Consider the following 12,099-nt stretch of genomic DNA (forward strand, 5'->3'; position numbering starts at 1 on the left):
GTAGCCAGTGTGGCTGGACTTCGATATCAAGGGCGGCTGCTATGCTGAAAAGCATGAGCAGGGGGCGATGAGCCGGCCCACGGAGTGCCTGCTTAGACAGGCCATGAAACGCGACGGCGCTGTCTGTGAAAGCGAGGACAAGATGATGAGCCCAATGGGGGCTATGTATGAGGAAGGCCTGCAGGATTGCGGAGACCTCCTTGATGTTGATGTGGGCCACGTCGCCGCAGGCGGGAGGAGGCGTCCACGATAGCCGTATGGGTGGAAGGCAGGTGAGGTGCTGCAGACATCCAGTCCCTGGCGGAGTCCCATGAGGGCGCATAGAAGAAGAAGAGGCCCAGACCTGAGTCGCACGCGTCTGTGTAGAGGACAACTAGGGGGCGGCTCTTCTCGAAGAAATGGATGCCGTTAAATAACGGGAGAGTGTCCCTCCACCACACAAGTTCCCCGCGGCTATCATGGGATAGGCGGCGAACGGAGCGCTGGTGGGGGGGGGGAAGGATGCGAGGTCGCTGTAGAGCGACTGAAGGCGGGCTCTGCCGAGACGGATAACCATTGAGCAGTGTTGGAGGAAACCGACTACACGTTGCAAAGCTTTATGCGAGACGCGATCTAGCTGGAGTAGCGACGCGGCTTCGGAAGATGCGCGTGCTAGCTTATCGCGAGGCACTCGGGCCTGTAGGAGTGTGGTGTCGATTTCGACCCCAAGGACACTGACCACGGTACCAGCGGCGTCTTTCGAGTCATTCCGTGGGATGCCTAACGCATCTGTGAGAGGAATATATACGGTATTGAAAGCGGTAAGGGCTTTGGAGAGACTTCCTACGGAGGAAGGGAAAATAGTGATGAAATCGTCAAGGTAATGAGCGATAGAGGCCAAAGGCAAGTAAGCGCTTAGGAGCCAGTTAAGGCCCTCGGCAAAAAGGTTAAAGATGAAGGGTGCAGTTGTAAGGCCGAATGGGAGGTAGCACTCCATGTATGTCTTGTTCTCCCACGAGAAGGCTAGGAGAGGCCGGTCAGCGGGAGCGACGGGAATGTTACGGAAGGCATCCTTGATGTCGCGTTTGATCATATAGCACCCTCGTCCCGACGTGCGTATGAGATCAAAGATGTCATCCATAGAGATGTATTGTATAGTAGAAGCAGCGTCGGGGATAGACTCGTTGACACTGTGACCCGGCGGGTAGGAAAGATCATGGATACGGCGCCAGCTTCCGTCGTGTTTGGGTACCAGCCCCAGTGGGGAAACAACGACGGGGCCAGTAGATAGTTATACCCGACGACATAATAGGTCATTAGAGAGCTTCTGGGTGATAAGAGAGTGTTCCTCGATGCGGTGATTAGGAGTTCGACGGTATCTTGGCACGGTCGTACAACCGAGGCGGCAGCCGAACGTAAGGATGCCGCTGCAAATAGTCCCTAGGTTGCCAGGATAACGTTCGAGGAGGGTTTTCCACGCTGAGGCGATGAAGGGAGAAGCGGAATCACGCGGGGGCGGGAAGGGGGGGGTCGAAGACCTCAAACTGGATTGAAGTATTGGGACGCGGGGCCGGCCAGCTAGTTGGCGGCGACAGGATTTGACCTATACCAGGGCCGACCCCGGCGTGTTCCTAACTCACTGGTTTCACTTTGCAGCTTACTATAGAATGGTCGTTGCCACATGCCACACTTAGAGCAGACGTGTCTTCGGTGACACGTTCGCCAGTGGCAGCCAGCAGAAGAGTTGAACTTTTCACAAACGACAGTATCGTTATTTGGGGCAGCGGTAGAGCGCGTTGAGCGCGTGGTTGGGGAAGCCGGCGTCGACTTTGCTGGGAGCACGTTGTCCGGGCGAAGGTAGGAGCTCTCGAGGGCTTTCCCAATTTCCCGGTCACTGAGAGAAACGGTAAGGTCGCCTTTATCGACGACCATCTGGTGGTGGTCCAAGGCCATCTGCAGGATACAATCCTGCCATTTATATGCCCTGGCAAGGTCACAAATGCGGCGGTGAAAGAGGACCATTCCACTGATGCATAACGGGTGCTTAGCAGCGAAGAAATCACACCAGACAGCGATGTAATTGCTGAAGCAATGGGCCCAGAGGGAAACGTCATTTCCCCAGTCCTTGATTGAGACTACCTTGCGGAATTCATCCGGTGCCGAGGCCTTGAACTCAGGGCTACGGAGTTTTATGAGGTCCTTCTTTGGTCGGAAGGTGTGCTCGAAAACGGCAATAATAGCAGCACGATCGAGACCTGGGAAGCGGGGGAGGACTGGCAAAACAAGAGATGGGACCCTACCGTCGTCAGCATCCTCCTCCCCAGTGAGGTCTAAAGGTGGGCGCTTGCGCTGCCCGTCGCCCGCAACAAGAGACGCGACACAGTAGAGATGAATGAGTCCCGCTGGGAGTCTGAGAGGGAGTTCCATATATACTCTGGTGGATAGATCGAGGAGCCCAAGGTGGTCTGTCCCCCAGGGGTTGGACTGGGGGCCGCCGAACTATGACGCACCATTGTAAAAGGAACTCTTGAAGAAGCCGTCGCGGAGAGAGCCCGGCTCTCCCTCGAAACGGCGATGTTCTTTTCGAGGGAGGGGCAGGCCAGGCGATATTTGTGTGCGATGTCCAGCACGGAATATCGTGGGCCCGACGCAAGGGGCTCTCACGCAACAGTCCCGAATAGAACATATCATCTTCATACGCGTGATCCACAAGTATGTCTCAGATCCACCAATGGCTGACGCTCTCGGTATAGGGCCACCAATGCCGTGATTGGCTTTTTCGCATACATCCCGACTGACCAATGAATTTCCTCGTGCCCGGGGCGACGATTCTGAAATCGTGCGATTATCTTTTGTCGCATTTCGGATCGGTTAAGCGTGGCTAGCTCATTGACAAGAAACATGTGCATAGAGGCAGATGAAATAATAAGCGTGAGAGCAAAGGTCGATTTCAAATTACCCTCGTTCGTCATAACACACCATAGTTCTATTATATAGACCTCTGAGATCGCGTAACCGATCGTAAGACATTCGTTCAAATCTATCCGATTCTATTGGACAAGTTCAGTATTTGCCAGAATATAAACTCCTAATCCTGACAGTTCTTCCTGTTTGTAAATTTATGTGTTGAAGATATGATCTCGCTGGAATTCTCTTATGAAGGTGTGAGCGAGCGCTCCACGGTCCGCAGCGCTCGAGTTCCTTATGAAGTATCTCGCTCTACGCCCAGGGAATTTAATCGCCTGTTTCGTCCGTGGCCCATCGCTGGGGGGGGGGTTTGATGAATGTGATTCGGTGGTGGAATGGAATTCAAGGCTATGAGATTGCTGGTTGGTATTGAAACCTTGTTATTGTGAGAGCTTTCTTATAGCTTTCGCAATTTTATCATACATGTGTTGTCTATACAAAGCTGCATTGGACTATCATAAGAAAAGCCAGTGTTTTCAAGCAGGGGCGAATAAGCTTTTGGCATGAATCAAACAATGCTTGGTAGCCGGTGTAGGCAGTAGCATGTACATGCCAGCAATGCACGACAGTTCTTTTTCGTCACCAGGGTAGAAGAGAAAAGGGATTTTGCGACCAGCACATGAAAAGCTATCAGAGAAATTCCGAATGCGCTTGATGCAAGTCACAGCCCGGACTTTGAACCATTCGCAATTTCAATTTGTCGCTCTAGCATATTTCTGGCCTGTCAACCTCCACACCTTTCAATAATACCATCCCTAAATTCTCAGAATACTAATGAGGAATGTGGAGGCATCACTTAGAATGGATGGGCCTTTTCCATGGGTCCCTTCATCTGACATCGTAATGACGAAAAGGCTCGTCTGCGCAGAGGCCCTCTGGGCTTTCGACTTTCGAAATTCGCTAGAGCGGTGTTAAACTAGAAGGCGTATTTGTTGTCAGCAAACATAAATACCATAAGGATTTCGGAAACAACTTATCTTGGGTCTGTTGTAAAATGCAACTTTGAGTCATTCAAACCAGATCGCCTACGGGCCAGTAGAGTCCTGCCCGTCCAGTATGATCCCAAAAGACATCAAGCTGAGTCAAGCTCTGCTCGCTTTGAAGAAATGCTTCAACAGAAGGCTCTGCCAATGCCATGCCTGATGTCATCAAAGGTTCTGGCTGCAGGAAAGGCTCCAGTTGATTCGGGTGGGCACTGTTGCCTGTGATGTTGGGTTCAAAGCTTTGCGCTTCTGTACCTGGTAAGCCGGACCAGAACGAGCGAATATCCGTCTTGAGCTCTTCAAAGTGACGACAAAATTCCATGGCAGCAAAACTTCCAGAGTCCCGCAGCTTTTTGAGAAGTTCACCGGCGAATTCAAAATCCTCATGATCTTTGGAACTACCAGGGCCACCAATGAGGCAAGAAATGGCCAGAACGGTAGCTGCAGAAAAGAGGTGCTGGGTATTGAAATAGTCAAATGTTCCGAAGTTTCCTTCAATCCAAGATTCGACAATGGTACAATATGAGTGCCGAGCGCATCGAATGCATGCTTCTGCTAGAGTTTGAACATTGCTTGAGATCGTTTGATCTGCGCTTGCTGGCGCATTCCCATTTGACTCTTTATGCATTTGCAGTTTGTGAAGTAAAACTGGCCGGGTCGCAAGGATAACAGACTGAATAGGTTAGAATGATTCCAATATTGGAGACCTCATTGATGTACCTGATTGAAAGTGAGGTGCAGAGACCTAATCGGCTGTGGTTTCAAATGTGACGATTCTGCGTCCATCTGGATTTCCTTTGGAAGGTCATTTAGCCATTGCTTTAGGTCCCGAAGTGAATATTGCACCCGTTGCAAAAACGATTCTTTTTGTTGCCTACGACCGTAGACTGAATCTATCGTTCTCCTCGTGAGCCTTGCTAGATGAACCCTTGCAATAATCCAGTCCGTATGTGGAAAATCACTCTGCCGTTGCCCTGCGACATTTGGACTTAATGAGAGATTGACAAATATATCATTGTCCGAGATCGACACCAGTTGGCTGCTGATAGATGCACACAAATGATCTAACACATATGACGCCCACCAAACACGTTTGAGGTGCTCTTTGAGCTCAGGGTCATTCATATGGGTATTGGGAAAGTCAAAATGTAGCCCCATAACGATGCCACGGCGAACGGCGGAGCTTGCCAAAAAGTAAGCTGAATGGCGTCTATTGATACAAAGAGCATATAAACACTTCGAGATGGTTAGGAAGTCCATCAATGGCTTTGAAACAGTAAACTTACCAGTATCAATGAAACCTCGATTGAGTCAACACACGGTCGTTCTTCAAGCAGGCCATGAGCTCGACTAGCATGACTATAATACGCAAGGCCCGCTACCTGCGTTTCCTGATTCTGGAAACGGTTAGAGTGTAGTTCTCCCAGCGCAAAAAGTGCAAAAATCTTGCATGTCGAAAGTGAATCAAGTGATTGGGGTGCGTGGAGAAATTGGTCTAACAGATCAGAGACCAGGCTCTTGCGAATGATATGAAATGAACCCTCTAAGAATTTCACAGCAACTCGAAGAATAAATCGAGCGTGGGAGGCTCCAGGTGGAGGAATTTCGATCTTCGCAAGCTCTAAGATCTGATCATGGCCAGGATATGCGATACGAGGGATATGACTCAGAGTTTTGCCTGTGATAAGTTGGCGGAAGCGGGTCGCAAATACGGTATCAGCAACTTCTCCTATGAGAATGGGAACCTTTGAAGAGTTGATAGGAAGAAACCATGGTTTCTCATCCAATAGGGGGTTCTGGGAGGGCTCATCGGTAGTTTCAAGGTCTTGATCAAAGTCGATCACAGGATTGTTTGTTTGAGCAGTCTGTTCAGGGGGAGGTCGTTGATTGAGAGCTTTCAATTGCTCAATCTCACGCACTAAACCCTCAACATAACTAGTGGCTTAGTTAGTGCAAGTTTGAATTATAGTGCGAGAAAACTGACCTCTGGCTAACTTTGATTTGCCGATCACGTTTTGGGTACGTGCAATCGGTTTCGCAGTCCAACTGAACGCAATTCAGGCAAGGCTGACCACCCGGACACCTAACTTTTCTTGCGTGGCATTTTCGACAACTGGAAAACGGGTTCAGCGACACGATGACAGCGACAGCGACGACTCGGGACGAACGCTACTGGTTTCGCCCGGATCAACTGGGATGCTTGACCCATGTTTCCAGACAATATTTCCCCTTCTGTAGACATGCCCATTGCAGGCCTAGGGTTCTTAACAGCTCGCACGGGACGTTACGGATGTACAATCGAAGCACCTGCAAGTTGATGCGGGGAAAAGGCGGAGTCGGAAAAGTAATTCCCCTTAAAACTATTGTCGGGCAAAATTCACGGTGGGTCTGCACGTGATCTATTCCACATTGCCAGCGTGCTGCATCCGAGGATCTTCCTCCGGCGTGGATCAACTATAGTCCGGGATCCACGTGACCACCATCAGGGGGTCATATACTCCATTCTAGCTTAGAGGACCAATAACAACACACATCTCCCTAACACACATGCTCCATCGTGGTACTAACTAGGGCAACCAGATGTATTGGTAATACTGGCAAATGCCATAACTAGTTAGTTAGTTAACATAATTCTCGCCCGAGTGGCCCACCCGGCGGTGTGGCCCACCACGCTCACTATAATAATTTCGAAGCAGATTTTGACCACCAAAACGCTGGTGTAAATTTAAATATAGCTATTTTTACACTGATTTATATTATGGCCTATCTCCCTACACCCACTACACCTCGGCGGGGCCCTCTGCGCGGCCTGCAGAGTCTTAAAAGCCTCTGTAGGCTCAGTGTGCTGTATAGCCTCCGCCGGTGTTTCTCGCTCCTCAGCTAACGCCTGAACCTCTTGAATGGTTAATCCGCCTTCGTCTGGTATCTGGCGTCTGGACTTAGCAGATTTTTTGCTTTTTTTCTCAAGCGCAGCGCGAAGGGTAGCGTTTTCCTCCCTTTGAAGTATTTCCCTATGAAGAGATCCTGCATAGCCTTTGAACACCTGTTCAAGCTCGGATTTTAGCGGGCTTTGAGGGCTTCTTGATCGTTGTTTGAGGCGGGCCTTGGTCGAAGATGCCTGTTTCTGAAGCTGTTTGGTGGTCTTTGGTGTTTTCGGGCTGAAAACGCTAGATCTGCTGCTAGGCCGGCTGCTAGGTGGTGAAGGCGTATGATGATATATTTAGCTCTTCAAGCACTCGCTCTGCGTTGATAGGCACTAGACCTGCTGCGGCGAAGCTGTTTTGAATAATCGCTGGCTTATAGGCGTCCGCGCGCGCATGAGGATATGCAGCTAGAAAATCTAGCTTGTCGATTTGGTTATATCCTATACGCGCTTGATTCTCTATGATGCGACCGTATGCGCGCTTTAGCACTGCAAAACACCCAATATCAAGCGATTGTAGGAGATGGGATGAATGAGGAGGCATGCAAAGTGGAATAATGTTGTTTTCACTGCAGACTTGGTCGAATTGAGGCGTAAGATGGCTGCCATGGCCGTCAAGAATCAATAAGCGATATTTGCCACGCGTACGCGTGGTAGTAGCTGGTATGAATAGTTTTTGAAGCCATCGAAGGCCTATCTCATCTGTAGTCCAGCCGTTTTGACTAACTTCGAAGCGCCAATCGGATGGAAGGTCATCAAACCACCGTTGTATAAAATTTTTGGCTTTGAAGATGACGCAGGGCGGTAGACTATAGCCACACGCGCTAATTGACTCGATACCTGTTACCCATTCACGATTTCCCGGTTGTAATAGTGCGCGGCGGCCATAGAAGTCAGCGCGTGTAACTATTTTAGCAGTAGCTATTAGTCCCATAGCGAACCCAGTCTCGTCAAAATTATATATATCCACTGCACAAGCGAAGCCTCTTCTGTTTGGGACAATTTATGGCCGCTGGAGCGTGTATCCCCGCGAAATTGCTGGCCAACGATTCGACGGCGAAGGACCGTACGAGGTATACGAAATCGCTCTGCGATATCGCGTATAGAGTCGGCAGAGCCATTTTGAACGTCTTTAATAGCTAGGAGGATCCTGCCCTCCTGCTCAATAGACTTTTGCGAGGATTGAGCACGTTTTGGAGGCATGGTGAGTGTTTGAAGAAGGAAGATGGTCATACGGGCGCATCTTAGCGCGTAGTGGGCCACCTGGCCGGGTGGGCCACTCGGGCGGGAATTACTTTATGGGTAAATCCCCTTGGTAAACAAGTCAGATTGTTCTTACTTAGTTTCCCTTCTAAATCGGACTGAGAAGGGTTTGTCTTAACTTGATACTTGATTTGCACCTTCTTATTCGCAACCATAAAATGACTATCTCTGCCGCCTTCCAACAACAAACTAGAGGGAGGGAGAGCAGTGTGGGCCTTATTTTACGCGACGAATGGTAGGGAAGGAAAGACTTCATTTCAAGCAAACTAGCCGGTACTATGCAAATTTAGGTAAAAGCAGATCGGTATAACGTTCAAAAGTTCCCTAACACTTAGCAAAAATTATTTAAACATGACGCACCTCGTAATCAGATTCCGATTCACCCACGCCTGCACTACTGACTAGGCCTCGCCAAAACCCGTGGGCTGTGTTGAATATCCCGGTTACTGAGATAATCATGGGGGCTGGGATCACGTGCATACATATTGAAGAGGGGAACGCTCGATGGCAGCACGCGCTGAGACGTGCGGGTCGATTCAGCAGAAAAACCACCACAAACACACGCGTAGCAATCAGGAAATAGTGAGAATCCCAAATGTAGGGGTCAGGTCGGGGAGGTGTAAGAAGGTGCATTCTAGAACTAGCTATCCGGCCACTGTATACTGCCGGCTATGTCACATAGTCTGGATGGCACCCATGTAGTAGGGGGGGGGGTCTCCCCACTACAATATATACCTGTCTACTAGCCTACTTGTATCTTACACACAACACACAATCAACTCCCCTCAATAACATGAACACCGAAGTATCACTTATCAATCAACACGGCCAAAATCGCGGTGGGTTACCCGTGGGCAGGTAAAGAAATCGAAAACCTAACCCAAACCCGCGCTTGGCGAGGTCTACTACTGACTTTGTGGTTGGCCATGCCTAATCCGATTGTGCTCAAAAGTGCCCATCCAGACTATGCTGCTGCTTTGGGACAATGCCTGATATAGTAGGGCACTTCCTTTAATTCTTTTTTGAGGGCCTCAATGAATTTCGGCGAAAATCTTCAACGCTGAATGGCGGTCCGATCATTGGTGGTTATGTAGTCTCTCCACATCCTCGCAATTCATGCGCAATGATATCAGACACTTCTGGAAATCGATGCCAAATGTCGTCAAAGTTTTATGAACCATCCTCAGAGTATATATACCACATTTTTTGAGAGCCACGAATTATTCACGTACTCAACGCCTCGCTGCGTAGGTTGGCAATCACGCGCGAAAACTCACACCCATACGACAATTGGCGACCCCAAGGTTCCTCAAAAGTTCAATTTCGGATTGAAAATTTCGGTATCATGAAAAGATATACAAAGTTATGGGGAACAACACCAATATTGATTCCGATTATTCGTAGCCTGGTCCGCGGAATTCGGTCATTCAAATGTGGTAGAAAGCAGACTTCCGAGGAAACGAAAATGGAAATGCTTGAGCTCAAAGATATGGTTTACTAAGATACGTAGTATAGCCCTGGAGAGAAATAGGGGGCAAGGAACTGACAGGAAAGCAAAACAAAACAGCAGCAGGATGCGGCGTGTGCTATCACATGGTCATATTTTATCTCCATGAACTCGCTGTTTATTCCAAACTTAGGATCAACGGGCTCTAGTAATGTTTTTAATTAATGGCTCACATATTTTCTTGCTAGGTTCTATTTCTAAACGAGTAGTTGCAGAAAAGACACACCTTTTTATCCCTCACCCATACCGCCTGCGTAGACAGTGACTTCCAAATAAATTGTTTGCTGTCTTCGATGACCTTCTGGATGGATCAAGTGTCCAAAGTCCGGTGTGGCTAATTGCATTCTCTGTCCATAGATCATTTGACCATGATTCATTCGAACAAATGGCCAAATTAACTTCCGTCCATGATCAGGTGATCCATTACGGTCATAAAGCCAAACCTCCGGTCGGAATCCTTTCAAGGACACTCTCGGCACAATTTGTCCGCAGCCGTCGGCGAATTTGGCCACCTGCCGTCGATGGTCCCGCCAATCAGATTCCTTAATTCATTGAAATGGGCGCACATACATATTAATCTAGAAATAGAATGGTTCTGCAGAGGAAAAGTAAGTTATGTCCCCGGGCGTAGATATTTATTGAAAGGGCCGGCTTCAGTCGAACCTGTGCAAATAACCCAGAGCATTCATCGGAGTTTCAAGTCCTCAAGGCGCATTTTTCGGTTATGGTTTCAACTACAGCTGCTTCGACGTACGCCGATAAGGATGGCTTGCGCACTCGGTTTGCAGCGGCCATGTCCAGTATGTACCGCAGTGAGGTACCACTTTACGGTGACTTGATTGAGATCGTGCGCGAAACCAATCAGAGCGTGCTGAATGCCACCAACGCAAAATCTCAATCAATTGACGCTACTGGCATCAAGGCCAACATCGAGCGCCTTACTCAAGAACGACATGGTGCCATCCGCCTGGGTACCCCTTATGAACTCCGAACAATTAAACGGATATTTGAAGTTCTGGGTATGCATCCAATCGGATACTATGATCTTTCAATCGCGGGACTACCGATGCATGCAACCTGCTTTCGCCCTTTGAGAGTCTCAAGCCTCGACACAAACCCTTTTCGAGTGTTCACTACTCTATTGCGTCCTGAGTTACTAGCTTCGGAAGAAGCCCGTCAGCTATCATTGGAGTTGCTTGAGAAGCGTAACATATTCAGCACTTTCTTGTTGAATCTCCTCGATGTGGCAGAAAAGCAGGGTGGGAGGCTCAAGGAAGAGCAAGCGGAAACCTTTATTCAAGAGGCTTTAACCACTTTTAGGTGGCAGTCTGTCGCTGCGGCTACTTTTGATCAATATCAGATCCTGAAGGCCGAACATCCAATTCTAGCGGATATTGCATCCTTTAAAAGTGCACACATCAACCACCTCACTCCTCGAACTCTCGACATTTCAGCAGTTCATTTGCGTATGAACAAAGCTGGCATGGCTGTCAAAGATGATATTGAAGGCCCCCCGCTCGTGAATGCCCAGTCCTCTTGCGACAAACCAGTTTTCTTGCTCTAGAAGAGGCCGTTCGATTTAGGCAGAACGAGAACCAGGGCACGGATTTGTCTGGGTCTCAGGAGCTCATGATTCAGGCCAGTCACAAGGCGCGTTTTGGGGAGATCGAAGAACGTGGTGCCGCGGTCACTCCAAAAGGCCGAGAGCTTTATGACAGATTACTCCAGGAATCCAAAAGGCAATCCGCGGGGGTCACAGTCTCCGAAGCTAATGCTATTACCACCAAAGTTTTCAAAGACTTTCCCGATACTTGGAAGGACCTTAGGCAACAGAATCTGATATACTGCGAGTTCCACGTAAAACGAGTTGCCACTATGTCATCGTTGGATCTGAAAGATGGGCCTATTCTGGAACAGTTAATTTCCATGAACATCGTGGATGCTGTGCCCATCACATACGAGGATTTCCTCCCTTTCTCCGCAGCAGGAATTTTCCAGTCAAACTTACAGACAGACAATGTGTCAAAATGTGCGTCAAAGTGTTCACTTGACGTGAGCCATTCGGTGGCAGACTCGACGGGCCTAGAGAAAGCCATGGGTACAAAGATTTCGGATCTGGATACATGGTACTCTGCTGTGCAAATGAAGAGTCTTGAAGAAGTCGGGAAAATCCTTGGATTGAACTTGTGTGAGCTTATGCGAAACAATTAAGAATTGAGTCGTGTGGACAGAAGATACATGTGAAATTAGTTTAGCCCACTAGGTTTGGATTATAGCAGAGCGGATTCACTTTAATCAGAAATCATGCGTAGATTTGCTCCAGCAAAAGCTACTTACTTAGCTCTCCAGTCCTGTAATCTACTTAAAATATAGCAATATAGAGTCTTCACCAGTGGGAAAACAAAGGGAAATGCTCACACCTGCATCATCGCCAATCTTGGAACATCTACTTTAATTCTTATCTTTACTACCAGCAA

At 48.6% G+C, this 12,099-nt stretch overlaps 4 protein-coding genes across 4 annotated transcripts; 1 reads left to right on the forward strand and 3 right to left on the reverse strand.

Moving 5' to 3' along the window:
* Positions 1-373: 373 nt before the first annotated feature.
* On the reverse strand, positions 374-1,120 carry N7532_007138 (uncharacterized protein; the record flags this gene model as incomplete). Its single annotated transcript, XM_056619631.1, has 1 exon — positions 374-1,120. One exon carries the CDS (start codon positions 1,118-1,120, stop codon positions 374-376), a length of 747 nt encoding a protein of 248 aa, XP_056475790.1.
* Positions 1,121-1,557: 437 nt separating this feature from the next.
* Positions 1,558-2,406, reverse strand: N7532_007139 (uncharacterized protein; the record flags this gene model as incomplete). The annotated part of the gene is made up of 1 exon (XM_056619632.1): positions 1,558-2,406. One exon carries the CDS (start codon positions 2,404-2,406, stop codon positions 1,558-1,560), a length of 849 nt encoding a protein of 282 aa, XP_056475791.1.
* Positions 2,407-3,957: 1,551 nt separating this feature from the next.
* On the reverse strand, positions 3,958-6,177 carry N7532_007140 (fungal specific transcription factor domain-containing protein; the record flags this gene model as incomplete). The annotated part of the gene is made up of 4 exons (XM_056619633.1): positions 3,958-4,602; positions 4,650-4,724; positions 5,216-5,864; positions 6,098-6,177. The coding sequence occupies 4 exons, from the start codon at positions 6,175-6,177 to the stop codon at positions 3,958-3,960; spliced, it is 1,449 nt and encodes a 482-aa protein (XP_056475792.1).
* Positions 6,178-10,346: 4,169 nt separating this feature from the next.
* N7532_007141 (uncharacterized protein) lies at positions 10,347-11,833 on the forward strand (the record flags this gene model as incomplete). Its single annotated transcript, XM_056619634.1, has 2 exons — positions 10,347-11,152; positions 11,206-11,833. 2 exons carry the CDS (start codon positions 10,347-10,349, stop codon positions 11,831-11,833), a joined length of 1,434 nt encoding a protein of 477 aa, XP_056475793.1.
* Positions 11,834-12,099: the final 266 nt, after the last annotated feature.

The sequence above is a fragment of the Penicillium argentinense genome, assembly GCF_028826775.1.
Source record: "Penicillium argentinense strain IBT 30761 chromosome Unknown utg000005l_segment0_segment0, whole genome shotgun sequence".
In the NCBI taxonomy this organism is placed as follows: Eukaryota; Fungi; Ascomycota; class Eurotiomycetes; order Eurotiales; family Aspergillaceae; genus Penicillium; species Penicillium argentinense.